Genomic DNA, 27,467 nt, shown 5'->3' with positions numbered 1-27,467 from the left:
CAGAATGCTTTTGAAAATGCACATTTATAAAACAGATGATGAATAGTTTCCTCTTCATTCCAACAGAATTTACACAACAAATCAATGTACACCTTACCAGTATCTTTTGTGTTGGATAAAGCTTGTGTAATATGTTAAATTTAGCTTCTTTAACTTTATTGTTTAAACAAAACTTCTCACCAACTATCCATGCTTTCTGCCAGTTTATTTCACCATAAAAAGAATTCCAAAAGGATTCAGACAGACGATAGAGGAGCAGCGAAAACAAAACATGACGTCACTCTACATTGCCGCAGAGGCTGCTGGGAGAGTCCTGCTGTGTCGGAGACATTTTGGATTTAAAGGGGCTGAGCTAGCCGTCAGTCCTAGCTCTCGGTAAGTGAAAGCTCTATTTCCACTATCAAACACTATACTTTTTGTTAACCCTGTATACGATAGTGTATTTAAATAGTGTCCATTTAAGATGCCTCGTATAGAAACGATCAGCTCGGCGCTTTAAACGGGATAAACTCGGTAAAACTAGCCAGGGAGTGGTGATGCTAACTGGTTAGCTGGGAGCTAGCTAGTCGCCGAGCGGAGCGCTAACCAAATCAGACAGCCAGCGTCACTGTGAGGTTGTTAAACTAATGAGTTTACGGCTAGAAAATATCACAATAAATCTGGTGAAGGAAGCTTAACTGTTGCCTTAATGACACTTAAGAACCTGTTAAATGGTTTAGAATATCTTGTCCCCGTTATGATCCACGAAAGCAAGATCAAATTGTGGGAATCCAATAATTAGCAACGTCCATGTTAAATAATAGACTTTTTTTTTTTTTTTTTTTTGCTTTGCAGTAATTTGTAAATGCACAGAAAGCTCTTGCAGCATGTCAAGGTTATGCAGAGTCATTACAATGTAACTGCATTAGTCAAATGTCTAGCATTGTTTTTCAACATTGGCACATCAGTGCTTTGGCACAGTATGGAGGACTGTGGTGGAGACACAGGTGCCACATTTATTGGAACTCCTCAGGCTAGACAGATGCTCAAGCGGGTGTTTCTTCTGTATCCGTGACAATATTCAGGCAGACATTTTTCAGACAGCCATGAGTAGGGAAACAGCCCTCCAACAGCTGGTTTCAGTGGAGTGATGGATGACTGTGGACAGTGTCAGTGGCACCCTTCTGGTTGTTCCAGGACCTGCCACACCCTCCTGGATGGCTGGTTCTTCTTTGTGTCTGGCAGTGATACAGACAGTGTGTTGGATTGCTGTTTGTGCAGGAAACAGGAAGATTTAGTGATCTGGTGGTGTCAGACTTCATCAAGTAGACAGGAAATGCTTCTCTGGGGAGATGGCACAGAGTTCGGCCATTGGCTTGTTTTTCCACCCATTGCAGTCTGCCCGTTTCCATTTCCTATGCTTGTATTTTACTGTTATTACACCAACATGCATCACACCCTTTTTCTGAAGTTTATAAGCTCTGTGACCTCAGCAACCAAACGCTAACAGTTTTAAAGAAGAACATAGCAACATCTAAATTAGGAGTTTTAATCTTTTGTGGAAAGGTTGAACATGCAATTACACCTTCAAGTGCACATTTATGCCAATTAAGGGTTACTCAGTGAATCCACTTGAATGACGGTAGTGCAGTGACAGTAGTGAGGGGTTATGAGAAAGGAGGAACTGAGTAATGATGATGTTAGCCATAAGGAGATGAAATACTGTGAGTCCTCTCTGGAGATGAAAACTAATGAAGAGTGGATGGACAAACATGACAAATGATGGTTGTACTGTGAAGAGGGATTTGAACCAGTCAATACACCGTGTCCACCAAGGTGTTTGTTTAAACACAAAACTGTCTTTTATAACACTCCTGGGCACTTGTATTGGTTTCTGGGTTGTAGCTGCTGAGATTGCTGCAGTATTATGACCTTTGAGCCCCCTGCAAGGTTGAGTCATCTAACTGGTCCATAAAATTCATTTCCTGGCCTACATAATGTAAACAACAGAAAAAAGAAGGCTTGTCTATTCAGGGATTATGTTTATATCACGTTGTCTTAAGGATTTTTGTGGTTTGGAAATGTATTCCCTATGGCCAGTGTTGTTAATAACAGAGGCTGTGTACCTTGTATTACATTCTTATGTAATATTTTTTGAGTTCACTAATTGAGCAACCTATATAATGTATATAACAAAATGCTTTGTTGTAGGGACTCTGCATGCTAACTTTAGGAAGTGCAGAACTGGTGAGATGCTTTAACACTTTTCACATGAAGTCTATGTACCACAGCTAATCTATCGCTGTTCTGAAGTTTTTGTACCCTGATTTTTTTTCACATGAATCAAATTTAATCATGTGATTGGAAGCCACGTAGTGCTGAACTGCACGACACTGCTGTGTTAGCCCATTAAAATCACTGATGAGATTGTCTGCGAGATATATGTTTGAATGAATAGATAATGTATTTGTTTATTATCTGGAATGCTGAGTGTAAAAGTTTGGGGGGAGATTATAAATGAGGTATTTAAGAATTGATACTCTCATAAGAATTTATGACCAGAAACTATATGCAAGTCACTTGAATATTTGCACAGTTCCAAGAGGCTGTGTGTGTAAATGTTGCAGAGTGCAGTTTGTCCTCAGCCTCTGGGCCATGTGCAACTCCTATTGAGCCTATAAATGGTGTCATTGAGGCTATTCCACGGTATCTCATTAGGCCTGTTCCTTTGTGTCTGATGAGTATGGAGCAGAGAAGCAGAGGCTACATCAGCATGGCTCCCTCCCCCATCTGACCTGCTCCTCTGCACTCCACTGTCTTCCTAGCGCTGTGGGCGGGCCCATCTCTTGATGTGCACCCTGAGCTGATCTCAGTTGTTTTGCTGAAGCAGTGGGAAGGTCACCATCGTCCTGCAGGCAGCTCCCATCCTCCTTTCCCCAACATCAGCATTCATCACTCTCATTACTGTCCCGTTTCATTTCCATTTGCCTCCGTTTCACACTGAATGTTTCCTTTTTTTATTTTAAAAAGGATCTCTTTGGATAAGGACAGCAGTTTTATGTTGCAGTTTGTTGGCATGTAGCGCTGTTGCTGGAGGAGGAGACATTATTTCATCAGCTTTTTTCCGTGCCAAACTATGAGGCTCTGATCTGCCACTGAAACTGAGGTTTGTTTTCTGATCCACCAAGCTGTAGCAGCTGTAATCGCCGCCAGCATGAATGATGGATGGCATAAGTCGTTAGCAGCCATTTAGTGGGTTTTGTAATTTGATATGAAGATTCTTTCATATGTACCTTTTTCATATTTTGTTTAGTTTTTTTTCTTCATGCTAAAAAAAATAGCATTTTTTTTTGTAGGTATGCCAGAAGAATGGTTTTAGACTTCAGCTCTAAAACCCAATTTTTGAAGATACATTTTTAAAAATAATCAGTTTGCTCCAAAGCACCAGTGCGAAGCAGGAACATCTATTAATGCACCATGTCTTATCTATGCTGTGTTCGTATTAAATGGCAGGGTTAAGTAGCTGTGGGTTGAGGGATTTGCTGAAAATGCTCTCCGTGTGTCCCTGTATTTACTTTTTGCTTGTTATAAGTGAGCCAAGAATATTTCTTGTTGCTATCTTCCTAACTCACCGCTTCTCAACCTTGATTAATACTTTATCCTTATAATTTCTGAACCTGATCATGAAGGCTTTTGAATAAGAGCGAAAATCATCTGAATATGTACAATAGAGTGTAACATGTACATGACAAATGCATATTTATTTTGTTCAAAAGCACTGTACAGCAATGAAAGTAGTTATATTCTGGACACCATAAGTTAGTACCAGTGTGTCATTTCATTTAGTTAGGCTCTTGCATTTTTCTCTTTTGATGCAATCAGCTGTTTAATTTACAATTTTTATGGGACAAAGATACAACAGGGGAATGTCAATGTTAAAGATTAATTCAAGGGCAGCCTCTTCAGGGGAACACAACAAGCCTGTTGGACTTTATCTCACCTCTTTAAAGACTTGGAAAATATTAACTTCTTCTGTCTAAAGAAAGAAAGCCCTTGATGCAAGTCTTTGAGTATTTTATCAAGGAAAAGATGCTGCCTGACATGAAAGCACTTCTCTTTATTAAATTCTGTGTATACCCAGCTAGTCAGGCCTTTCATCCATACAGGTGTTAAACAGCTGAGAGTCAGAGTAAGTCTACAGGGTAATAAGCTGTCTGATCTTTGAATATCCTTGATCTTTCAAAGAGAACATTTCATATCATGTTGAGAGAAGCTAGAGTTTTTTTTTTTTTTTTTTTTTTTTTAAACCAGACCTTATCAGGTAGAAATGTACTGTAGGCTCCAATCCAAAGCTGTCATAATACAAAGTTATGGTTTTACAATCCCTACCTTGACTTTATGTAGGCCTCACCGATTTTACATAATATTCATGTAGCCTACTACTATAAATCCAAATGAATACAGTGCGTTGTACAACAGAGTCATGTCTTCGCCCATGCAAATAAGAGTTCAACTCAATTTGTTTGTGGCCTTTGACTAAACTTTCATGTAAAGCAGTGAATGAGTCAGGGCTTTTTGTCAACTGTCTGCACTGCATGCTATTTTCTTATGTTAATGCAAGTTCTCCCAAAAACATGTCATTTCTTGTCTGCTGACTCATTACCATTTGCACATTTTACTGTTGAGCATGCTTTCGACACTTGATTGTAAGCCCTCTGGTCATTTTGTTTTTAGCTTGCTAAAAAATGTGCATATTGCAATAATTCCACAAAACTCTTTTCTACTAATGGATCCTCACAAGATCTGCCTTTTTATATGTTAGAGTATACTATATTTTTTTTCTTAATTCCCAGCCTAACCTTTAAATGTGGGGGGAGGGAAAAAACTCTGCTCTGCTTGACTTGTTGCTGCTCTTCTGTGTCTTCCTCTACAATGAAAGAGAAGGGATAAGTACAGTGCCTAATTGAGCTGAGAGATGCTGTAACTCACCACCTCTGGGAACCATATCTAATATGCTCGATATTAATCAGCACTGCTCTGATGTTTTACCAGATTTAACAAGAGGCTAGCAGCTTTTCATCAGTCTTAGCCACCAATCACCACCCTTTTTTGTAATAAGGTGCATGAGTTCAAGGGTGGTACCTAGAGAAAGAGGAAAAAAAACTCCATTGTATGCAATTGTGTTAGGTTACCCGACACTTATCGATCCCTGCTGCTCTCCAGCCCATCTAGAGATTCCAGCTCAAGTGTCATCCTGATTAAAGCTGGTTTCCACAGGCTTTCTGAAACTGGGTTGGCCAGCTAGCCTATTACCTTGCATGCATGTTGAGTGTGTCATGATAGGTATTAGCATAATACATAACAGTCTCATGATGAAGCCCAGCTGTGATTACAAGATGTGACATCCATAATGTCACAACTAGGACGTAATTACTGGATACCAGCAATAGATCCAGCTGATATGTTGTCTGTGTTCCTGCCAGTGGGAGTGTCAGCTTTAAAGCCCAGCCGAGGTCCACTGAAAATACACAAGCAAATACCCTTTTCTGTCAGAAGAGATCTTAGAATATCAAAGTTAACAAATAGGCAGAGGTGCAACATTTATTCCATTAACAAAAATTAATCAGGTGCTACCTCGATAACTAATTAATTGGTTTGAGGCATTTTTAAAGAGAAAGAATGCCAAAATCTGTTTCCAAGCATTTCAAATGTGTTTATTTTGTGGTTTCATTACTCCTCTATAATTATCTCATTGTGAATGAAACATGCTTTTGGTTATGGGCTGTTGCTCAGACTAAACACTTGAAATCATTACCTCAAGCACTAAGAAATTACAATAGACATTTTTTAAACTGTCTTCTGACATTTCATTGACAAATGACTCAAATTATTCAATGATTAAACCATCATTAACTGCAATCATGTTGTGTTGTCTCAAGTTGTTTAACTATTAACCCAGCAGTCAATTGCTATCTTTGATCAATGAAGAAAAAACAAAACGTAGGTTCTGCAGTTAGACTAACACTAGTTATCTACAACAAGACCTAGCATTGCTGTCATTATCTCTTCTGTTGCCACAGTACAAAATAGCTATTTATTGCTAATTCTTTAGGGCTTTTGTTGGTCTGTTTACTTTCTTAGTGCTCTGCTTTAATAGAGAATGGCAGAAATATAAGTAGCAAATCAGGGAGTGGTGTGCTAATGGTGTAATATATTTTTCTGAAGGCAGATGGCTCTCAGCTGGTGTTTTTTGTCACTGCAAACCCCCTTATCCTTAACCCTTTATCCTCACTGCTGCTAAAATACACAACGCACTAGTTCAACATTGCCTGCTCTGCAGTTGGAAGGGCAGGGCTGCGTATGACACTGACATTTGCACGCTGTAGCCAACAGTGATGTGGCTCACTGAGTCATAGGTTATCTTCAGACTGTTTGGGAAAATAGCACATGTTCCATACGCTCACTAAAGGGCTGACATTTCTTGAGAACACAGTATTATTAAAAGCCACTGAGGTTTTTTTTTTTTCTCCGACTGGGCCAGCTGTTGAGCTGTATTACTGAGGCTTTTGTCAGGTCATCCTCTCCTTGACTCTTCAGCCAGTCATGCAGCCAGCAAGACCGGCCTCAGTCAGGGTGCTGGCACCAGAAAACCTCCACACTGCAGCATCTGTGTGCACAGTGTTACACTGCAGCTCTACTCCCAGTCAGAGCTTATTATAGGTGCCAAATCCCAACAGTCTCTCCACCAGCATGATATGTCCTGTGGCTCTTGGCTGCGTATAAAGCTATGCATGTCTTCACTTTGTATGTGGCTATTCGCTCAACCCTCAAAGCTGAATAATTCATCAGACTTGGGTGAAGTGTAGCGCTTTTTAGTTCATGCGTTTCATTTCACTAACATCCTTTCTTGTCTAAGTGAAGTGTATGCATTTTAAATTTGTCTAATTTTTGAGCTGAAAGAAATGCTGACCTATGGTGTTTATGAAATTTAAATTCCTCATCCCTGCAGCAGTGATGAAACATGAGTTAATAACTTTTTATGCCTGTCACCTTGCTGGAGGATCCTACTATGATCTTATTAGCAGAGCACAGAGACGGCGTGTTGTCTGTTAGCATCAAGGAAGAGTGCTAAACAGTCATAGATATCTTTAAACTGAGAATACAGAGGGCCTTCTCTCATGTCACAAAAGCAGAGAACACCATAAATGTTTTATAGTGTAAAAGATCTTTGGAAACTAATGATACATTCAGTTAAAGAGAGGAAACGTAATGAGAGATGTTTTGACAGTTGCTGTTCAGCTGAGCTAAATCATCTGTGCTCTCAGGTTATGTTTTGTGAATTTCAGTGTTAAACAAGCACAGCTGTGTTTTCGGAGGATCAGTATGAAAATGTCCTTTTTAATGTGGCAGCTGCTGTTGTGGTTCAAATTCCCACAGTGTCTCACAATCCCCATTCCCATTTTATTCTCAAATGTTGTACAGGTTTCCCTGAGCTACAAAGAAGATGTCCACCATGGTGTATCCACGGGAAGAGAAGCTCGAGAAGCTTTCTCAGGAGGAGATCATCTCCAACACAAAGCTGGTGATCCAGGGCCTTGAGGCTCTGAAGAACGAGCACAACTCCATCCTCCACAGCCTCCTGGAGACCATTAAGTGCCTAAAGAAAGATGAAGAGGCCAACCTGGTGCACGAGAAGTCCAATCTGCTCCGCAAGTCAGTGGAAATGATTGAACTGGGCCTGGGAGAAGCACAGGTAAGACTTGGTGGTGAAGATGCAAGGACAGCGAAATAGAATTTGTCTGATTAATTAGTGGATATAGTTTGTTGAATAGGATATAAACAAAAAACAAAATGTTATGGCAAGTCAAATTCTGTATTAAATTTTCTCTATATGTTTAACCCACACATCCAACGCTCTTCTGCTTTGGGTTTTTCTGCTTCCTCACAGCTTCCTCATTCTATACTGAGCTTGTGTGGTGATTATGATTCATTCAGAATCAGCCCCAGTTTGTACTCCGCTGCAACACTGGCCGTATTTAATGTCACTGATCTTCAATGCTGTCTCCGTTTCAGGTGATGATGGCCCTGTCCAACCACCTGAATGCAGTGGAGTCTGAGAAGCAGAAGCTGCGTGCCCAGGTGAGGAGGCTTTGCCAGGAAAACCAGTGGCTGCGAGACGAGCTGGCCAACACCCAGCAGAAGCTTCAGAAGAGCGAGCAGAGCGTGGCTCAGCTGGAGGAGGAGAAAAAGCACCTGGAGTTCATGAACCAACTCAAGAAATATGATGAAGATGTGTCACCCACTGTAAGTAAAGATAGCAAGCATAATATCACGACTGAAGCCCTACACTACAGATCAATCTACATAGTTGTTATTACTTGGTGTAGTATGTTATTGTGAGATTGGGTTGATACATTCACTACTGAAATGTCTTGTTTTTAGATGTTTTGCCTTTATTGTAACAGGATACTTAAAATATATATTACTCCCTCCTTACACTGTTATCAAGTTGCATTTGTGATTTAGCCTCAGCAGTGGATTTAAGATGACCTTCAGATCTCCTCTCAATTTACCCATGTAAATCTGAAGACCACCACACTGTCAATGACATCAGTTACAAGTGAAAAAATGCTGCTTTTGTTTGTATATAATACTCCGTGGTCTTCCAGGAATGAGCCCCACTGATGGGGTCGTCATTGATATGGTAGCTGGAGGATGAATCACTGCATTTTCTTACCATATCCTTAGTCACAGAAAGAGCCTGTAATAGCCTGTATCCACAAACTGCTTAACTCAGCAGGAACCCATCCTGCTGGAAGCCGGAAGATGCTTGTTCTTACTCTGGAAGCAGCTTTTCCATTTTTCAGCTTTTAATCGGCTGCTGCTGTATTAAAATCTTTTGATGTATATGGATGAATACAGCTTATCCTTAAGATTCAATTTTCACTGTCGAGGGGAAATAATTCACACATGAAATATTAAGTGTACTTTTTTAAATGAAGTGTCCTAATAGTGTAACATAACCAGTTTCATATATGTAAAGCTAGATCATTTTTTTGTTCATCCGTGGACAGAGATTTGATTTGCCCTCTGGCAGTCTCTTACATTCTATCTCTGATGCTCAGTGTCTCTCCAGATATTATCATATAAAACGGGCTTGCATACCAATATAATTAAGCAGATTGATGTGCTTGTCATTTTTCATTTCTGTGTTTTTCCCGTTACATGTCCTTGTTAATTTCAGATGTCTGATGTAGATGATTCCTGAATTGCCATTTATCATCTCTGCTGTCTGTGAGAGATTCTGAATAGTAGTTTTGTTTCGTTCTCTCAGCAGGAGGAGAAGGACAGAGAAACACCGAAGGACTCCCTGGATGACCTCTTCCCTAATGATGAGGAAGAGCATGGCCAAGGAAGTCAGTACAACTTAACGTCACATTAAAATACAACTTGCCAATAATTCTGTAAAACCAGTTCTGCAATGGATGAGTTGGCTTCTGACATAATATAGTCATCATTTAGACAAAAGAGCTTGTAGTACATCTTTATCCAAGAGTATTTATAGTATGTGATTAAAATGAATAATTGTTCATGACTGGAATATAAGCTGGTTGGATCACATGTAAGTCAACAACATTTTGTTGCTAAAATATGGTCAAATTATGTTGTATCACATCCATCTGAGACTTGGTTAACACAGCTGTCCTTGTAAGTCCAGAACATTATTGGAGATAATGTTGTGTTGTGCCCGTAAACACTTAACCAAATTATTCCAGTCATCCAATTATTATCCAAATGTAGTTAGAGATATAATCAGGTCAGAGTTTTTTTTTTTTCCTTTGACAACTAATCTGATGTTGTGTGGCTTTTGTCCTCCACAGTGCAGCACCAACACAACAGTGCGGCCGTAGCTGCAGCCCAGCAGGGAGGCTATGAGATCCCAGCCCGCCTGAGAACCCTGCACAACCTGGTGATCCAGTATGCCTCTCAGGGCAGGTACGAGGTGGCCGTGCCCCTCTGCAAGCAAGCTTTGGAGGACCTGGAGAAGACCTCTGGACATGACCACCCTGATGTAGCCACCATGCTCAACATCTTGGCCTTGGTCTATAGGTCAGAAAAGTGCCTAGTTCCCTTGCGTCTTGGTTTTCTTCTTTTTGCTTCCTTCCTTCACAAATTATACCAAAATGCAAGGTACATTACCTCTCATCATGTCCTCTCTCTCTCTCTTACTTGTGCAGGGATCAGAACAAATACAAAGAAGCAGCCCATCTGCTCAACGATGCTCTGTCCATCCGCGAGAAGACCCTGGGCAAAGACCATCCAGCTGTAAGACGCCATCACTGTCATGGCAACTTTATCGACACATCTGTGTTAAGACAGATCAGATTAGGACTCTCTTGTAGATTCATTCTGTAATTGCTCAAAGAGAAAGGGAACAGGGAGGCAATAACTGCCCAGTGTTCTGTTTACGGTCCTACTCAGTCAGTCTTTATCGATTTTCTTCCCACTGTTAAAGTATAGATTTTTGACCATGTGCCTGCTGGCTCCAAGTAATCAGTCATGGCTGCTCAATGTCTGCCCGTACAGCCAGCATAACCCTATTCACGGAATCCTGGCTGTTGGACTACAATAGGAAAACATTAAAAGGCACTGTGTGTTTATACTTTTGTGAACAGATTTTTTTTTTAAAAAGATTTACACTGTAGCACTAAACACCTCATAAAGCCTAATGGAAGCTATTTCATCACAGAGTTTTGCGTTTTGTTTCATATTTTTACTCTTGTCACAAGGCAGGCAACACTTCCATCCTATTTAATCAAAATGGCTTAGAGCTTTTTGAGTGACTTGTACATCTTCATACTGTGATAGGTATTGTGAAGCTACAGTGCTTGTGCAACAATGACCAACACCAAAGTGATCTTATTCAGATTTTCTCTTTCTGTGTGTCCAGGTTGCTGCCACGCTGAACAATCTGGCTGTGCTGTATGGAAAGAGGGGGAAGTACAAGGAGGCCGAGCCGCTGTGTAAGAGGGCTCTGGAGATCAGAGAAAAGGTAGGCCATATCCCTGGATTGCGCCAGTAGAGCAGTCCACAGCACTCATCTCGAAGCTAAATCATTGAACAGTTATCTCATTGTAATAAGGTAACTAACAGCAATAATATTTCCAAAATGTCAACCAAAGCTACTATAATACCAGCTGCTATAAATAGGAAAAAGAGCAAATGATTTTCTTAAATTGTCTGTGAAGTTTCCACTGGGGGTCATTCCCTTGTCGGAGGGAAATTAGAGGGTTTAATTGAGAGCACAGCTGAAAATGGATAGCAGCCATTGGGGAAGCGAAGCAGGAGATGGATGTGACAAACTACAGAGCTCAGCAGGGTACAAAGCATCTCTTTGCCTGAAAGCTCTATTCTGTACCTTCTCTAGAGATCAGCCAGCCTTTTATTAGATCTCCTGATTGTCTGCAGCAGGCTGTCTGGTGAAAGCAGCAACAGGATGTTGAGCTGCAGAAGGAAGAGATGCATGGAGGAGCCACAGGCACCGAGGCAGTGAGACAAACTGAAATGTAAATTCAAAACATCTGCTTCTTGATTCCCCTCAGGTGCTGGGAAAGGACCACCCAGATGTGGCCAAGCAGCTGAACAACCTGGCCCTGCTGTGTCAGAACCAGGGCAAATACGAGGAGGTGGAATATTACTACTGTCGTGCTCTGGAGATCTATGAGTGCAGGCTGGGCCCAGATGATCCCAATGTGGCCAAAACCAAGAACAACCTGGTAAGAGAGATGTTCTTTTTTTTTTTTTTTCCTCTTTTCTTCCTCTCAAATGTTTTCTCTTTATCATACTGTTGGTGTTGAATCACTCGAGTCCCTGTTGAGCTGTGACTGTACCAAAGTAAACACAGGCAGAACGTTATTGTGAAAAAGTTGTTCATTGGTTCTGTCAGCCTAAGCTTGTGTCTGCAGGGATGTTGAGCATATGAGTTGCTTTCTGTCTGCAAAGATAACACTTTTAATGTCTTTTACAGCTCTGTTCAACTTGTACTTCACTAATGTTTTTCAGTTTTATATTGTTTAAATAAAAAATGACACTGTTTTTAGGACAGGCTTTATAAAACCACAAGTATTGAAAGGCAGCTGCCATTTTACTCCCTTACACATGTTGTCATCTAGAGGAGAAACAAGAACTGTTTTGTTTCCGTTAACCTTACTTTTAGATTGCCAAGCCAACTTCTTTGTCTGCTGCTTGAAGCTCTCCGAAGACCTACTTATTGCCTCTGTCCTTATTTATGATGGAGAGCTGTATGCACAGTAAAGAAGACTCAGTGGTACAATCTCATTTTTCATGAGCCACAGTGTGCCGGAGTAATATGCAGACAGGCTGCTCTTGCTCTCTCAGAGGGCACATTTTGAGTCAGTCGGCCCATTTGTTCCAAAACTTAAAAATATACTTTCATCTCTGTTTCTTCTTCAGGCATCCTGCTTTCTCAAACAGGGGAAGTACAAGGAGGCTGAGATTCTGTACAAAGAGATTCTGACTCGTGCTCACGAGAAAGAGTTTGGATCTGTTGATGGTAAGGCCTCATAGTGGACATTGTAGCCTTCGGTGTGTTGTTTATTTATACGTACCTGTGGTGAGCATTCTCTTTTTCTGGAAACCTACAAACAATAAATTTATACAAAGGTATCCCCAGAAAAACGGAAGTGAGCTACAATAACATGCTGTCAGGATATATATAGACGAGATTTGTTTTTTGGTTGTTTTCACCTTTCCCCCCACTATTGTCTGTCTTATCTTCCATTTGCTGTTTGTGTCACACCAGCGAGCAGAGTCAGTGGTGGACAGATGGTTAAAAAGCAGACGATGGTCTAAGCAGGGTCCCAGCCTTCATCGTTCAGAGGACTCAAAAGAATCTTTACAGAAACCATTCGAAGAAATAAAGAGTTTGCGTGTCTGAAAGATGAACTCTTGCAATTTTCTTCTCTTTTAGCTTAAGCTAAGCCTTTCACTGGCTTTCCTCCAGGGATTAGATTGACTGCTCTGAGAAAAGAATGAAAGTGACTCGACACAATGCACTGCTCCGACGCCTTTTGAGCAAAAGCATCTCACATTTTTTGGAGAGGCTTTTTCTTCATGCGTCACTTAATTTGACAATAGCGCTTAGATTCCGTCTTTTGAACCTGTTGGCAAGTTGAAGGTTTCAGCAAAGCAATATTAAGCAGTTAATATTATTTTCACCCGTGTGTGTGTGTGCGTGTGTGTGTGTGTGTGTGTGTAAGGCATAATCATTACCTTTATGTATATATGTGTGTGTGTATTTTGGCTTTGGATGATTATGTTTTGTCTTCTTTGTGTCTATTGCCTCAATATTATCACTTGTGGTTGTTGTTTATGAAATCTGTGCTTCTATCACTGTATTGCCCTGTATTAATAAATTTGCTCAGGAACATACTGTTTCTGATTCAGTCTTTGTACTATCACCAAATATGGTCAAATTTGACTTAGCTTTTAATATTTCCTGTCCAAACTGGCTTGTTAACATGCAGAAATATCTGATCTCAGAAATGCATTTAGCTCACCCTTATATTTCACCAGCCAAACGCATAAGAACACAAGAAAGACAATCAGGCTACCAAGATGGTAGAATCAGTAGAATAATGTTAAATCTTGGATTCATAGAAACATCATCAGATCAAGCTGTTCTGTGTCGACCATCTCTCCTCTGTCTGTCTACAGCTGAGAACAAGCCCATCTGGATGCACGCAGAGGAAAGAGAGGAGATGAGCAAGGTGAGAGGCTTTCTATAACCGTCCTTGCGTAGGTCAGAACGAAAGCAAAGCAAATGAAATATCTCAAATGACTTTTTATATTAGCAATAAAGAAATGGAAAAAAGCAAGCCACTTCCTGTAAAGTGAAATATAATACTAAACACACACTATAATCCCCAGAAGACATATAATAGTTATGTGTAAACACAAGAAAAATGCTGCTGATCCAGTTTTAACCACCACTTCGCCTCACTGCTTTTCCTTCCTCTTCTCCCTTATTTACTTCCAGGGCAAGCACAGAGACAACACTCCATATGGAGAGTACGGTGGCTGGTACAAGGCCTGTAAAGTCAACAGGTGAGGCAGAGGCTGATAAGAATGTTTTTACGGCTTGATCGTAAATATAGTCACATGATAAAGGCCAGAAATTAAACGTTATCATTTTTTTTGTGGTTTGTCAATAATTACATATCAAGGAGAAGCATTAGGTTTTTCTGGACTAGTATAACAAACTAAGAAGTGCTTAATCCTGCAAGGTTTTATGCATTTTTCCAGTAATTGCTGTGTTCATACTCAGCTGTTGCTCATATGAGTTTCTGAATAAATTTGTGTCTCTTCTGCATCCAGCCCTACAGTGAACACCACCTTGAGGAACCTCGGGGCTCTGTACCGCAGACAGGGCAAGCTAGAGGCTGCTGAGACCCTGGAAGAGTGCGCCGTGAGGTCTCGCAAGCAGGTCAGCGATATTTCCTAACCTAAAAAAAAAAAAAGCTAATTTTTGCATGCAGATACCTTATCAGTTCCTGTTTTTGTGAAGTCTGAAATATGTTCCCAGTGTTAGGACAGCAAATCTCATGATATTTCTTTCCCTTTCCCTACATTGCTATGGATCCAGAGCAACACAGTAAGTGGTTTGTCTCTAACTGATAGCCCCCCATAGAGCCCCCATCTCTCTCCCATAACATCACTCCCATCTCACAGTCATTTTAAATGTTTACGTCTCTGTTTATGACTGTGTTTTGAATGCATTAAAAATAATTCACCTCAATACCTCCATTTAACTTTGCACCCTCACCCATATTGACTGGCTATTGTCTGCTTCTGTGTTAGCTCTGATCGTCTTTGTTTGTTTGTTGCACCTGTCTGTTGCACTCATCAGGGCATCGACCCCATCCACCAGACACGTGTGGTGGAGATCCTGAAAGATACAGAGGGCGACAGGCGGAGGAGCAGGGACAGCCTGACCAGCGTTAAGTATGAGAGCGGCTCTGAGACCGGCGAGGAAGTGAGTATGGGCGTGGAGTGGAATGGGGTGAGTACAAATCCACTATAGTAGAGTCAACACGTCCAGTGGCCTCTCTGAAAGGATGAGGCAGTTTGTAATGATCACAGAGAGTGTGGGCTGGTATAGTACATCCTACAAGTGGATAGGATTTAAAATAGAGAGCAGCAACTTGCTATGCAAATTAGAAGATGAGACAAGAGGAATCTTGCATTTTAGATATGTGCAGTGAGATGAACAGTGAATAGGAAGCAAGGACTTTTAGCAGGAAGCTCCTCTGGCTCCTGTACTGTAATTATCAGGAAACTGCTCTCCATGAAGCTCACATGAAGCTCAGGAAGCCCTCTCTCCTCTGAGGTCAGAGTGCGCCAACACACCTGCATGACCTATTTTATCTCCGTCATCATCATCATTAAATCATTAGTTATCATTAGCTGAATATGGATAACATAATTGAAACAAAGTTCAAGTTACACGACCTGCTTTCTCTAAAATGATTCATAGACACACCTTCCTAGAAATTAATTATCCAAATTGCTGCTCAAAAACCAGTTTTTGATTTGACTACTATCAGTGAACTGTAACTGTACCAGTCCACCACCTCCCTGTAGATACGTCATATCTTTGCCATGAAGTTAACCTGGAAATACCTTTTGACAAAATGCAAAGCTGATTGAGTGTCTTGGCATGCCATTGTTTTATTTTTTTTTTTTACAGCATCACAGTTTGCTTTGGACTACATGTCTCATTTTAATAAGTGGTTGTTTGCCTGGCAATGCTTCTGCACAAGTGGAACAGTGACAAAAAGGCACAAGCTCAGTCTGTGGCACCCTGGCAGCATATTAAATATTTATTTGCTCATGTAAGACTCAGAGATACAGCCTGTCTAAATCCTTATTAGGATGTGTCATGTTTCGTCTATTAAGCGCAACAGACAAGCTTCCTAATGTCCTTGATGCTCGTCCCTCCGCTCAGTAAACTGGGCGGTTGATATGTATTGGTTCATCCTGCTGTTTTATTGCCTCGTTATAATGTCCTCTGGCTGGTGGCTGTTTCACCCTGTTAGTGCCACTTCATTGCTGGGGCTTTTATTTCTGCACGGCGGCCCTTTTCAGATTTGTTGCCCATCTTTTTATTACAGAGGTCAGGGCTGAAAACATGATATTTGGTGTTGCACTACGAGAACTGCGTCACAGTTAAAAGAAGCCCTTTGCACAAAACAGAGGGCAGAATCGAGCCGGAAGGGATGCTTCATCTGAGCCTGTGCCTCTCCCTTCGCTTAAGTGCAGCCACGCCCTTCACTGCACCAAGCCAGTCCAAACATGCATGTAGCAGTGTTAGCCTGCTGGGCTCTCCCCTTAACACGCACACTAATGGACCATATGTGCTCCATGTGTTTTCACATGACTGAGAAGTGTCTGTTAACCCGATGTCTGCCGCTTGCTCTCCTTCAGTAAAAGTTTGGGTTTTTGTTTTTCTGGCTGTTGTGTGAATGCGAAGGCTTCTCTACACATATAACCCAGCTATTCTGCAGCAGATCTAATGGCATGTATTCATCCAAGCGTGCACCTGTCTGTCTTTGAAACATGTGATGACATGCAGAGGATTGCAGGGTGTGTGCTGGCATTTCATTATCTATGTCACAGCTGTAGCAGTAGAAAATACATTCACACAGCCAAGCCAAAAAAAATGAATATATTCATGAAATTCTCATGCTTTTTGCTGATTGTTTCCGAAAACCAGTCACATTACTTTGTGGTTATGACTAAAAGAGTTTATAACAAATTCCATCCATCCATTCATTTGCAAAGTTACAAACATATGTAACCACAACTCGGTCGTCTTGTGTTCTAGAGAATAGGCTTGGAAAGTGTCGCACATTTCCGTGCAGATATTTCCTAAGCGATTATGTGCTCGATATGTCAACTGTTGTATAATGTTGCCTAAACGTGTCTTTATCGTGTATTCTCTGCTCTCAAATGTGTCACTGAGGCCAAAGAAGCAATTTAGACACTGAATGAGATATTTAAATATACGCCTGCTTTAAGTGCTCCTTCACTGATGCTCATTTCCCTAGTTTGTGTTGAACCGAAGGAGATATGCACAGAAATGACACCAGTTAGATGACAGCTGTCAGCACGTCTGTGGTTCTGTTCAGGTTAATGAGCTTACGTGTCTGTGTCTCTCTTAAAAAGCATGATCTAACTTAGTGTCTGTGTGATTGCTTTGTGCTCTTGGCTTTAATGCGCTGCCTGTTAGTCTGCATGTTTTCCAGATTTCATCTTTTTTTGCCATTTTCCTCTTCTGTTTGTCACTAACCTGCACCCTTGTTGATCCTTCTTGCCATGACAACCAATCAGCCTGTCAATCAAATTTCCTTTCTCTCATTCAGTGGATTGTACTCTTCCTCTTGAACTCTCACTACACACAATAAGCTTGGGTGGGTTGTTACATAGTGGCATAATGAATAGGTTAGATAATTAGCTCATTAGTCACCTCATAAGGTAATTGAACATAGAACAAGGCTAGACTAGTTTGGAAGGATTACGTTATCATCTTTCATAGGAGACAAATGTGGCTGTTGCAAAATTTATACTGCAGAATGTCTCAGCGTTAGTGTAAAGGCTGTATAAGGTGCTTGCAGTGCACAGTCACTGCCTGGGTTCCGTCTGCCAAGTTCAGGCTTCCTGGTACCCCAGGAGGAAAGAAAAACCGCTGAGTCACGGTGACTGCAACCACCAACCTACTGCATCACTGACCTGCTTGTTGTAGCGCAGCTTCTAAGACAGCTATAATTTATCAAAGAGAGGCAGCTCTTATGCTGGTGGATTTTTTTTACATCACTGTTTTTGTCAGCTTTGTGAAACTGCGGTTCACACAAACTGCAGGACAGATGATGCAGGTCAGAGGCAGAAAGAAGCTGAGATTTGTTAAGGTGTAGGCGTCTAGCGTAGGAAGCCCAACCCCAGAGCTCTTAATCTTACAATGTGTGCCGTTTTTGTCTCTTTTTTTTTTTTTTCTCTGTTTCTCTCTTTCTCTTTTATCAGGCCTAAGCCATCAAGATTATTCCTCCATCCTTCTCTCCTTCCCCAACACAATAGCAAAAGGATGTGTGTTGTCGTTCCCTCTGGCCTTCTCTGTCCCAACAAACCAACAGCTCCTCTACCATTCCCGGTGCCCCCTGCGGCAGAGACTCAGAAAGCCCCCCTCCTGGTTGTCACCTCTGTCCCCCTGTTCAGCTGACAACCGCTGGGACGTTTGGTCTTCTCATCTCTGCTCTGTTTTTTCCTCTCTCTCTTTCTCTCACTCTATGTCCTTTCCTCTCACTAACCTATGTCGTCCCCTATGTAGGATGTCAACTCTTTCTCATTTAACATAAAAACAACAAAACCAGTCATAGTGTGTGTAATCTTTCCCTGTGAGGAAGTCACCTGCACATTTTCCTGTCTTCAACACTCATTTGTAATTTGTCATAGGGGCATAGTAAATTTATTTGGCTAGTTAGAGGAGCAGGAGAGTAAGTTATCAGAAGAAGGCAAAACAAAAAAATGCTAATGTCACCTTTGACAGCAGACTCTGCTCCAGACATCACTCCAACCCATAGTCAGATAAGAAGCTACGATCGCTATTGAATCAGTATAGTGGCAAAATAACTCATTTCCACAGCTGCTCTGCATTGGTCTCACTCAGAGTTTGTTTTGTTCACTTGAACACTATCAACCACCAAGTGAAAGTTGACCTCAAAGCTAGCTTCCAACCTGGTGCCTGTATTTAGCCATAATATTATCCTTTGTTTTGTTTATTTAATGTCTCAACTAATGCCTGCAGCGATCAAATTAATGGTACTGTATAGTTTAACATGCAAAATTCTGCAGCCAAGTTGGTGAGGAAAGAGAAGGGAGCGTTGCCATGTTTTTGTTTTTATAGATATATTTCCTATTAATTTTTTTGTTTTGTATGATATTGTTTACATTTTTTAAAAATACTTTTGATTATTTTCTGGCTGAATATAAAGGTAGTAGTCAACAATGCCATTCTGTTGCCTGATGTGAAAGACCAGAAGGGCCGACATGAGATGAGCTAAAGATGACAGCAAATTGGTCAGATCGCAGCAAAATCTTGTTGCCATGGTAATTTATTTCCAAGTTGCTCTTACTGAGTTCAGTGTCCTTGGTTTGAAAGAGCACTCACAAAGGCTCTGTGCTGCCACGGTTATGTACACAGTAGCTCACATTTACAAAGGGAATTGGCAACACTGGCTGATGCTGCAAAGCCAATATGACCAACTGGAGCATCCAGCACAAACACTCACCACCTGAGAGGTCACTAGGTAATAATAGATTTCAAACTAAAAGCCCAGATTTGCCTTGTCCAGTCAGTGTAGGAGTGGAAGCTAGCATTATAACTCAACAGAAGTCTGGATTCCCCCAGTAGTTTTCGTGTGTATTTGTGAATGTTTCGGTGGTACAGTCGCAGTGCTCACTCTGGCTATGGATACTGTATTTTGAACACAAAAGCTTAATGGAGTGTGTTGCCTTTTTTTTTTTTCTTACACAGTTGTTTGCAATTTGTCACTTTGGTGAATCATGGTTTTTAGACACCAAAAGTACAGTGCAAGTGTTTCCTCAAGATCAACATGTTATTTCAGATGTTTAACTAACTGAATGTAAATTACTTTAACATCTTGGAAGTGTAATTGTAGGCTGTATTTATAGATTTGACAAGTGCATTCACTATACGGCTTTTTCAGTATGCTACTTGCCTTGATTCTTCATTCCTTCCAACGAGTACACCTATACTTCTAATGCAACTCTGAACAAAAGAATCGACTATGTTCATCACATAATTATGGCAATATTGTTGTGTTAGTGGAATGCTTATTTATTGAACTGTCTGTTCTTGACATATATAGTGTGACTTCAGTTTCCTAAAGTGGAAGAACATAAATGGTAAGGTCTATAAGCACTATCTTAGTAAGTAGGACTGCATTATATTTACCATTCTGCATTGTGAAGATTATTGCATCAACACTTGTTGGTATTCTCAAATAAAGTTTTTCATTTGTGAAGTTTGTCTTTTCTCTACATGGGATCAAAACACAGTCTTTGACGTCAGCTACAGAGACACACAGAGGAACAGAATGTTTCATGTCAGCCTGCTACATCTGAATCCTCAGATTTACCCACAGTTCCCCCTGCTGGTAAAAAGCCTCTAGTGCGTTACAATGACGACAAACACCGTTGTGCAGTCATCTGTGTTCCATCAAAGGCAGAGAAAGGTTTACATAGAGTGTTTACTGGGTAGCAATTAAAACACAATCTGTGTCGGGTAGCTGGTATGTCACAAATATACAGAATCTACCGATGAATGGATGGATGGATAAATTACGATAACAAACTCTAAATTCATTTTAAATTGGTCGAAAGAGAACGTCTGGGTTTGGTCACTGCGAAAGCTGCAACTAACGACTCTTGTCATGTCTGTTAATTTCTCAAACTGATCATTTGATGTGTGAAGTGTTAGATTATGGCAAATGTCCAGAACTCTATCCTGAAACCCGAGGTGACATATTGTCCCCATAAAACACATACAAAGTACATGTTGATTATGAGGCTAGTTGCTGATTATTTTATCAATTATCGCAGCACAACCTTTGAATCACAATGAAACCTTCCCAGTTGCAACTACCAGTTATTTATTCTCAATTAAGCTGTCCATTATTTTATTGTTAATTAGTTGTTTGCTCTATAAAATGGCAGAAAATGCAGCTCTACACATGGCAGTAACCTTGATACATGGACATGTAAACTGGAGTTGCCACAGTTGACTTTAATGGTAGATGTTAAGTGTACTTGCTTTATGCTTACAGGATGAAAATTCAGGAAATTGAATCAGATTTTCGTTTTGGCCAAAAGAATTCCTGATATTATCATGATATTAGTACAAACCTTTAAAAACAAAACCTGCATTTAGTAAAATTAATGTTTAACTTCATTGTGTTTTCGCTCTTTTTTTTTTTTTTGTAAAATGAATTACACTCAAAATATAAGCGCAGAAAGTGGAGAGAGATGCTTACTATAAATGTTCTGTATGTTGTTGAAGCCAGATGGTTACTGATGCTGCATCATTCACAATATTATCTTATGTATGTTATTAACATGACAGCAATTTTTATTTTTAGATGTCAATGTCAGTGTACTGTGACACCCCGACACTAATGTTGGACATATTTAACAATCCAGCAAAATATTGTCACCATATCAAATTTTAGTGAGACTTCATGGTCATGCTGTTTGGCTGCATCAATCACTCTCAGCAGTCCTGACCGACACAACATTTAATGGAAAACAAACATGCAATTGCAAAAGTGAAGAAAAGTAAGAACCATCCTTTTAGCTCTGAGGTCTCTCCACCCAGTCGGTGCTGAATGGGTTGTTGATGAGTGTGTGTGTGTCTGCAGGACGGCAGCGGAGCGCTCCAGCGCAGTGGCTCTCTGGGGAAGCTCAGGGACGTTCTACGTCGCAGCAGCGAGCTGCTGGTGAAGAAACTGCAGGGCAACGGACCGCCTGAACCTCGCAACACTAAGTAATTACAGAAGAAATCCTAAATTACAGCAGACATTTAATGCATTTTACACTCTAGAAGTTTTTGAAGCGATGTCTTCAAGAAGGTGGTAACTTTTCCAAAAAACAGATCTTGAAATGACCTTCCCTGCTTTTGTACCTTTAGCGTCATCTCCAACACTGTATGAACTCATTCCTATCATTTGTTCAATAGCATGAAGCGAGCTGCATCCTTGAATTACCTGAACAAAACCAGCGATGACTCCTTTCAGGTGAAACATGTTTTGTAACACCTACTTTTAAGTTGTGTTAAGTTACTACTGTTGTTCAGAATGTCAAATTTTAACCTTCGTGTCCTCCTCTGTTGTATCTTCTGCTCCTTGGTCAGACTCGGGGAGGCAGTAACTTCAGGGAGAGTCGGGGCCTCAGCTCCAGCACCGTGGCTCTGTACACCGGTAACTGAGCAGCAGGCGGGCAGGCAGGCGGGCGACTCTCCATCATCGGACCTGCTCCGCTCACTGACCCAAAGATGCTCCTTCCTGCGGCTCATCCTCTGAGCCGCGAAGACTGCCAACGACACTACCAGACAGCTCCCACGCAGCATCAGACCCAAAGACCGCTTTCCTTCAGAATCAAAGACATTTTCATTTTTCAAGTCAAATACATAAGCAACCAGTGTGTCCTTTTTCCAGTGTTGTTTTAATGTGACACATCGCTGTATTTCTTTCCTCATGTTCCTCATTTCTTCGTCGCCTCAGTGCCTCCTCCCTAAATGTGGCCAAGACAACATACCTCACCTGTGCCCCTCCTACACTACCACTGTGACTCTGCACTTTGAGTTCATCTGTTGCCATAATATCACCTGTGCTGGTATATTTCTCCTTGTTTTAATTTGAGATATTTGTGCTCCTCGATGATTTGTCTTCCTGTGCCATTTGATTGTTTTATATAGTGCAGATTAGATTTGGTTTTTCTTTGTGTAAATAAATGATTGTAGATTTTGTCTCCAAAAATAGACAGATAATAAATAATAATTATAATAGTAGGTGTGTTGGATTTGAAATTACATAATTACACCGTTTAAAAAAAAAAAAAATCCTTTTTTTATGTTAATTTTAATGGTTATACATTTGCCTGTTGAGATTTATTTGCAATGCGCGGTGTTGTTAAAGCTTTTGGGAAACAGGGTGAAGCGTTTATCCTACTGATTTGAGTCGTGTGACTTTTGAAACTTTCCGCTAAATGGCTGCTGCTTTAACCTTGACAGCTTTGAGATCTGAGTGTGGTTTTCTTTTCTTGCTGCTGATCTCGGTTTCTCTTCCACTGCAGAGAAAAACACAAGGATAATGTTTGAGTGATTTATGGCCTCAGAAACCTGAAAAACACAACCATAAAAAAATTTTCTGCTTTTTAAATTGTATTTATATATGAAAAAAAACTGATCTCTTGGCCGTTTGAGACTCAACTGCAGGAATGTCTCAATGTATATCTGCAGGTTTTGAGTTGCCAACTGTGAGCACATCTTCTAATGTTGTTTACAGTAATTAGGACGTGTGATGGTGATAGATTTTTCTTTTTTTTTTGCACAATTCTCAGATGGGTGTCTTCTGTCTTTGATCACATTTTTTTTTCTTCTTTTTAGTGAAGTTTAGTGAAGCTACTCAAAAGAACTGGAATGTCTTGTTTTTTTTTTTTCTTTTTTAATTTTTCCCTTGTTTTACAATGTTTTGCTTTCATCATTTGTATAATGTAATAATGTATAAATAGAATCTGATCATTACTTCACAGATCATGGAATCCATCATGAAAATTTGTGGGAATAGAATGAAGTGTCATTTGTGAGAGTTGAACCTGCATCTGTTTAGGCCTGATTCTTTAACAATCCAATACATCATAAATACTGATGCGTCTGATTTTGATTCAAAAATAAAAATCAGCTATTTTCTATTCAGTTGTGTTTTTTCATTTGTTTTGTATGACATTGTGTGTACATTGGTGATCAAGAGTTCATGAAGCCTTTTGAATTTTCCAGATTTTGTATAAACATGACCTTAAACATCACTAGAATTTCACTAAAGTAGATAAAAACAAAACAAATGAATAAAGATTATTATACTTGGGCATTTATTTAGTGAGAAAATGAACCGCAAGAATAAGCAGTTAATTTAAGGGTGGGTTTAAAAGTTGTGTGTTTTCAATGAATGGGATAATAATCAGGTGTCTTAATGTCAAAACAGTAATCAATCTATGTCAAATCTTCGCAGCTCAAGTTAATTGAAATGTGTCATCTCCAGAATAAAGAAGATTTTGTACCTGTTGCAGGCAGTTCTGGCAAAATTTAAAAGAACATTTAGGGTCATTCATTGTCCTCTTTGGAAAACAAATCCAGACCCAATAAGACAACTCTCAGACGGTTCTCTGTGCCTCACCAGAATGTTGATACTTTTTTTCATCCATGATGACATCACTTTTCGCTAAATCACCTATTCCTGAGGCTGAAATGACACCCCACACCATAATACTGCCACCTGCGTGTTTAACTGTCGGCAAGAGATGCTAATTTTTATATCTTTTCCCTCCTTCTGTCGAACATAAACTCTTCATAAACTCTGTTGCCAAACTATTCAAACCTGTACTCATCAGTCCACAATACTTAATACCAATCTTCCTTTGTCCAGTTCTCACCTTCTTTTGTAAATTTAACTATTTTACTCCTTCAGTAATGGTTTCTTCGCTGCTATTCTGCCAACAAGTCCTTCTCCCAGTTTCCGATGCACCGTTCTTGAAGACGCTGTTGCACCATTAGTCATCATGGTATGATTTTGTCACATAGTTCTCGTGAGGTCTTTCTTTGGTCCTTAAGACTGAGAATTCTCAGATGCTTCACTTGTCTGTCTGAAAGTTTCTTTTTTCTATCTGCCCTTTCGGTGCTGGTGTGAATTAGTGGCATCATGGCGGTTTAAGTGTACTTTACAGTGTTTGGACTGCATCTCAAATCTTTAGCTATGCATTGGTAATTCCAGCCAACATCTACAAGGGCCTTTATTTGAACCCTTGTTCATTCGTTAGCTTGTCCTTCACCTTTGCCATGTCCAAAGAGCAACATGTGCCTCAACACTACTTCTAGAGGCTTTAAATTCATACTAGTTGGTGGTGTGGCCTCAGTAACAAAACCCTGATGTTACCAATCACGTAATGAGCAGGATAGGCTTTGTATATTCAAAAGAATCACACAGCTGTGTTCTAAGACTTCTTCATCACCATCAATGTAACCACAATCACACCTAACAGTGGTTACACAAGTAATTTGGCTTCTTCTGTGACGGAACATGATTGTGCAACACTGACAGTGAAATAGGCCTAGCTTGATTTTTGGAAAGAAAATGACCTAAATCTCCTTATGATGGCTCTATTCTGTGGTTTATAGAGCATTTTATAGCTATCTCATTCAGTTTATGGGTATAAAGTCAATATCAGTCGGGCTCCAACAGTTCCCCAGGAGTGGTCAACCAATAAAGATCACTCCAAGAACAAGGCCTGTATTATTCCTTGGGGCTACAAACAGTAGAGGGTGGATTCTGAGCAGCTAAAGGCCTCTCTCACATTGACCAATGTTCATGTTCAAGAATCCACCAACAGGAAAACAATAAACAACAATGGTATACATTGCAGCGCTTCAAGGAGTGAACTACTGCTCTACTGTGTTCAAAGGTTTGCTTAAGATCATGTGGGCAAGTCAGAAGGCTGTTGAATGAGAGCCATTATGTTTGGAGAAAGGAAAACACTGGCTTCCAGCATAAGAACCTGTTTTTCATCTTTGAAGCACGGTGGTGGTAGCATCATGGTTTGGACCTGTTTTGCTTCATCAATGATGGAACACTGAATTCTGAATTAGTAAACTAAATATCAGAACATTTGTTCATGAACTGAAACTCAGGAGAAAAAGCCCTTAGCGCGCAATTATTCTTACCAAGGAAGGGTTAAAGAAGACTTGAAGGAATGTTTTGGAATAGCAAAGTCAAAGTCTTGATCTTAATCCAGCAGAAATGTTGTGAAAGGATTTGAAGTGTGCAGTTCATGTGAGGAAATGCGCAACATGCCAGAGTTCAAGCTGTTCTGTATGAAGGAATGAACTGACATTCCTCCAAGCCAATGTGCAGCGCTTACCAACAGTTGTGCTTAGTTGCAGTAGTTGTTGCATAAGGAGGTAACACCAGATACCACAAGCAAAGGTTGCATACTTGCACTACCCACATATATGTAACATTGGATCATTTTCCACAACACATAAATGTAAAATAATTTTGAGTTGTTTGTTTAGTTGGCTTCTGTATTTTCTGCTGTTCGGACTTGTATGAAAATCTGATAATGTTTTAGGTCATCTTTATGCATAAATATAGAAAACTCTTAGAGGTTCATATACTTCTAGCACCACTGTTGCAGATTTTTGTGGGGTTTGTCACAGACCATTAAAAATCATAAACATCTGGATTTGAAAAACTTTGAAGTCCCTAAAAATACAGATTGGCATGAAAATACTGTTCAAACAAAGTCATGTTCCCAATTTAGCTAATACTGTGTCTTGTCCCATCCACAAACCTGCATATTATATCTCAATAAACTCAGCAAAGCGAGATCTTAGAAGTCGGGATCCAACTTGAGTGTGGGAACTCTGTGAGCATAAATGCTTTGCCAAGATGTGATGTGTTCCTGGGTTTCTCCCTCCTCCTCCTCCTAATGGTAGAAGTCAGCCTGAGGTTTCTCTGCTCACTGGTAATCTCTCAGTATGTCAGAGCTTTAATGTGGAGCTTTGAATTAACCAACCTCAGAATGCTTGGGCTCCTTCTGTCAGCTGGCTCAGAAGCAAACAGCAGAGTTCATTAGTAACGAGAGCTGGCACCGTGCCCTCAGACTCTTCAAATCAAAGCGTGACAAGTTTTTGTGAATAATTTCAAATGTAATTTTACTACTACAGCCCCTTCATTGCATCCAAATGATGCTGCTTTTTCCCTGCTTCAGCCTTCTACTGTAGTTCTCTCCATGTTACTATGGACCACAGTGATCCATGTGCCAGCTGGACCAGCAACATGGCACCAGTCCCACGCTCAGCGGTAGCAGTGGTGCCAGCAGGGGCCGTCACCTTGCGGTCAGGGCGATGTGTCCTGGACATGTGAACTCACAGAAGGTGTTAAATAACAGGAGTGTGTTTTCCTGCTGGTGCAACTGTGGCATGATTAAATGCTTTCCCAAACTACATTAATCACAGTCAGATCCATGTTATACAACATACAACATCACAGCTTGGTGATTCCTCCCAGTATGTGCAATAAACCTACACAGGCCACACTGCTATAGAGATTTTACACAAATTATAGAGAAACTTTCTCTTAAGGGCCCATCAGGAAATTTTGGGAAATAATTTTACATCATAATAAAATGTAATTAATTACCAAGTGTTTATTGTTTAGGACATCATAGCTTGCTGGGCTTTTTTTCTTCTACATTTATAAATGATCTGAAAGGAGGGTGGCAGTGTGAAGGCAACAGAAACAGTGAGGAGGTTGAACCAGCGGGTCGCACTGTTGTTCTCTTTATCCCGGGTCAGGCACGGGAACGGAAGCCGCGCTGCAGGAGGACTGGGAGTAAAACGACAAGTGACTGCACATATACACTGACACTGGACGGCGGATTTCAAAATAAGATATTTTACTTTTTCCTCCCCCCCATGTATAGGAAACCTGATAGATTTATACAGTCTATGGTAGGAAGTTACGGAACAGCAACTGCAGAAGGGTTGGCGCTTGTTGTTAATTAACAAAAAACAAATATAACTCAAAAATAGATATAGCCTACAGCTTATAAATGTGAAAAAC

The 27,467-nt window shown here is 40.4% G+C and overlaps 1 protein-coding gene across 8 annotated transcripts; it reads left to right on the top strand.

Moving 5' to 3' along the window:
- The first annotated feature begins 311 nt into the window (after window positions 1–311).
- Window positions 312–23,545, top strand: klc1b (kinesin light chain 1b). 8 transcript variants are annotated; one of them, XM_008299689.1, is made up of 17 exons: window positions 312–375; window positions 7,462–7,732; window positions 8,053–8,283; window positions 9,317–9,395; window positions 9,861–10,089; window positions 10,218–10,305; window positions 10,931–11,032; window positions 11,583–11,756; window positions 12,454–12,553; window positions 13,717–13,769; window positions 14,039–14,106; window positions 14,377–14,485; window positions 14,645–14,653; window positions 14,909–15,061; window positions 21,492–21,616; window positions 21,809–21,866; window positions 21,983–23,545. In XM_008299689.1, the coding sequence occupies exons 2-17, from the start codon at window positions 7,484–7,486 to the stop codon at window positions 22,055–22,057; spliced, it is 1,902 nt and encodes a 633-aa protein (XP_008297911.1). In that variant the 5' UTR covers window positions 312–375; window positions 7,462–7,483; the 3' UTR covers window positions 22,058–23,545. The 8 variants fall into 8 exon arrangements, with proteins under 8 accessions (XP_008297911.1, XP_008298135.1, XP_008297830.1 ...); XM_008299913.1 differs by having other exon boundaries at window positions 9,314–9,395; window positions 14,909–15,034; XM_008299608.1 differs by having other exon boundaries at window positions 9,314–9,395.
- Window positions 23,546–27,467: the final 3,922 nt, after the last annotated feature.

The sequence above is a fragment of the Stegastes partitus genome, unplaced genomic scaffold (assembly GCF_000690725.1).
Source record: "Stegastes partitus isolate 25-593 unplaced genomic scaffold, Stegastes_partitus-1.0.2 Scaffold1, whole genome shotgun sequence".
Taxonomy (NCBI): domain Eukaryota; kingdom Metazoa; phylum Chordata; class Actinopteri; family Pomacentridae; genus Stegastes; species Stegastes partitus.
The sequence above is the reverse complement of the archived record's forward strand: the minus strand, read 5'-3'. Positions and strand labels throughout refer to the sequence as shown.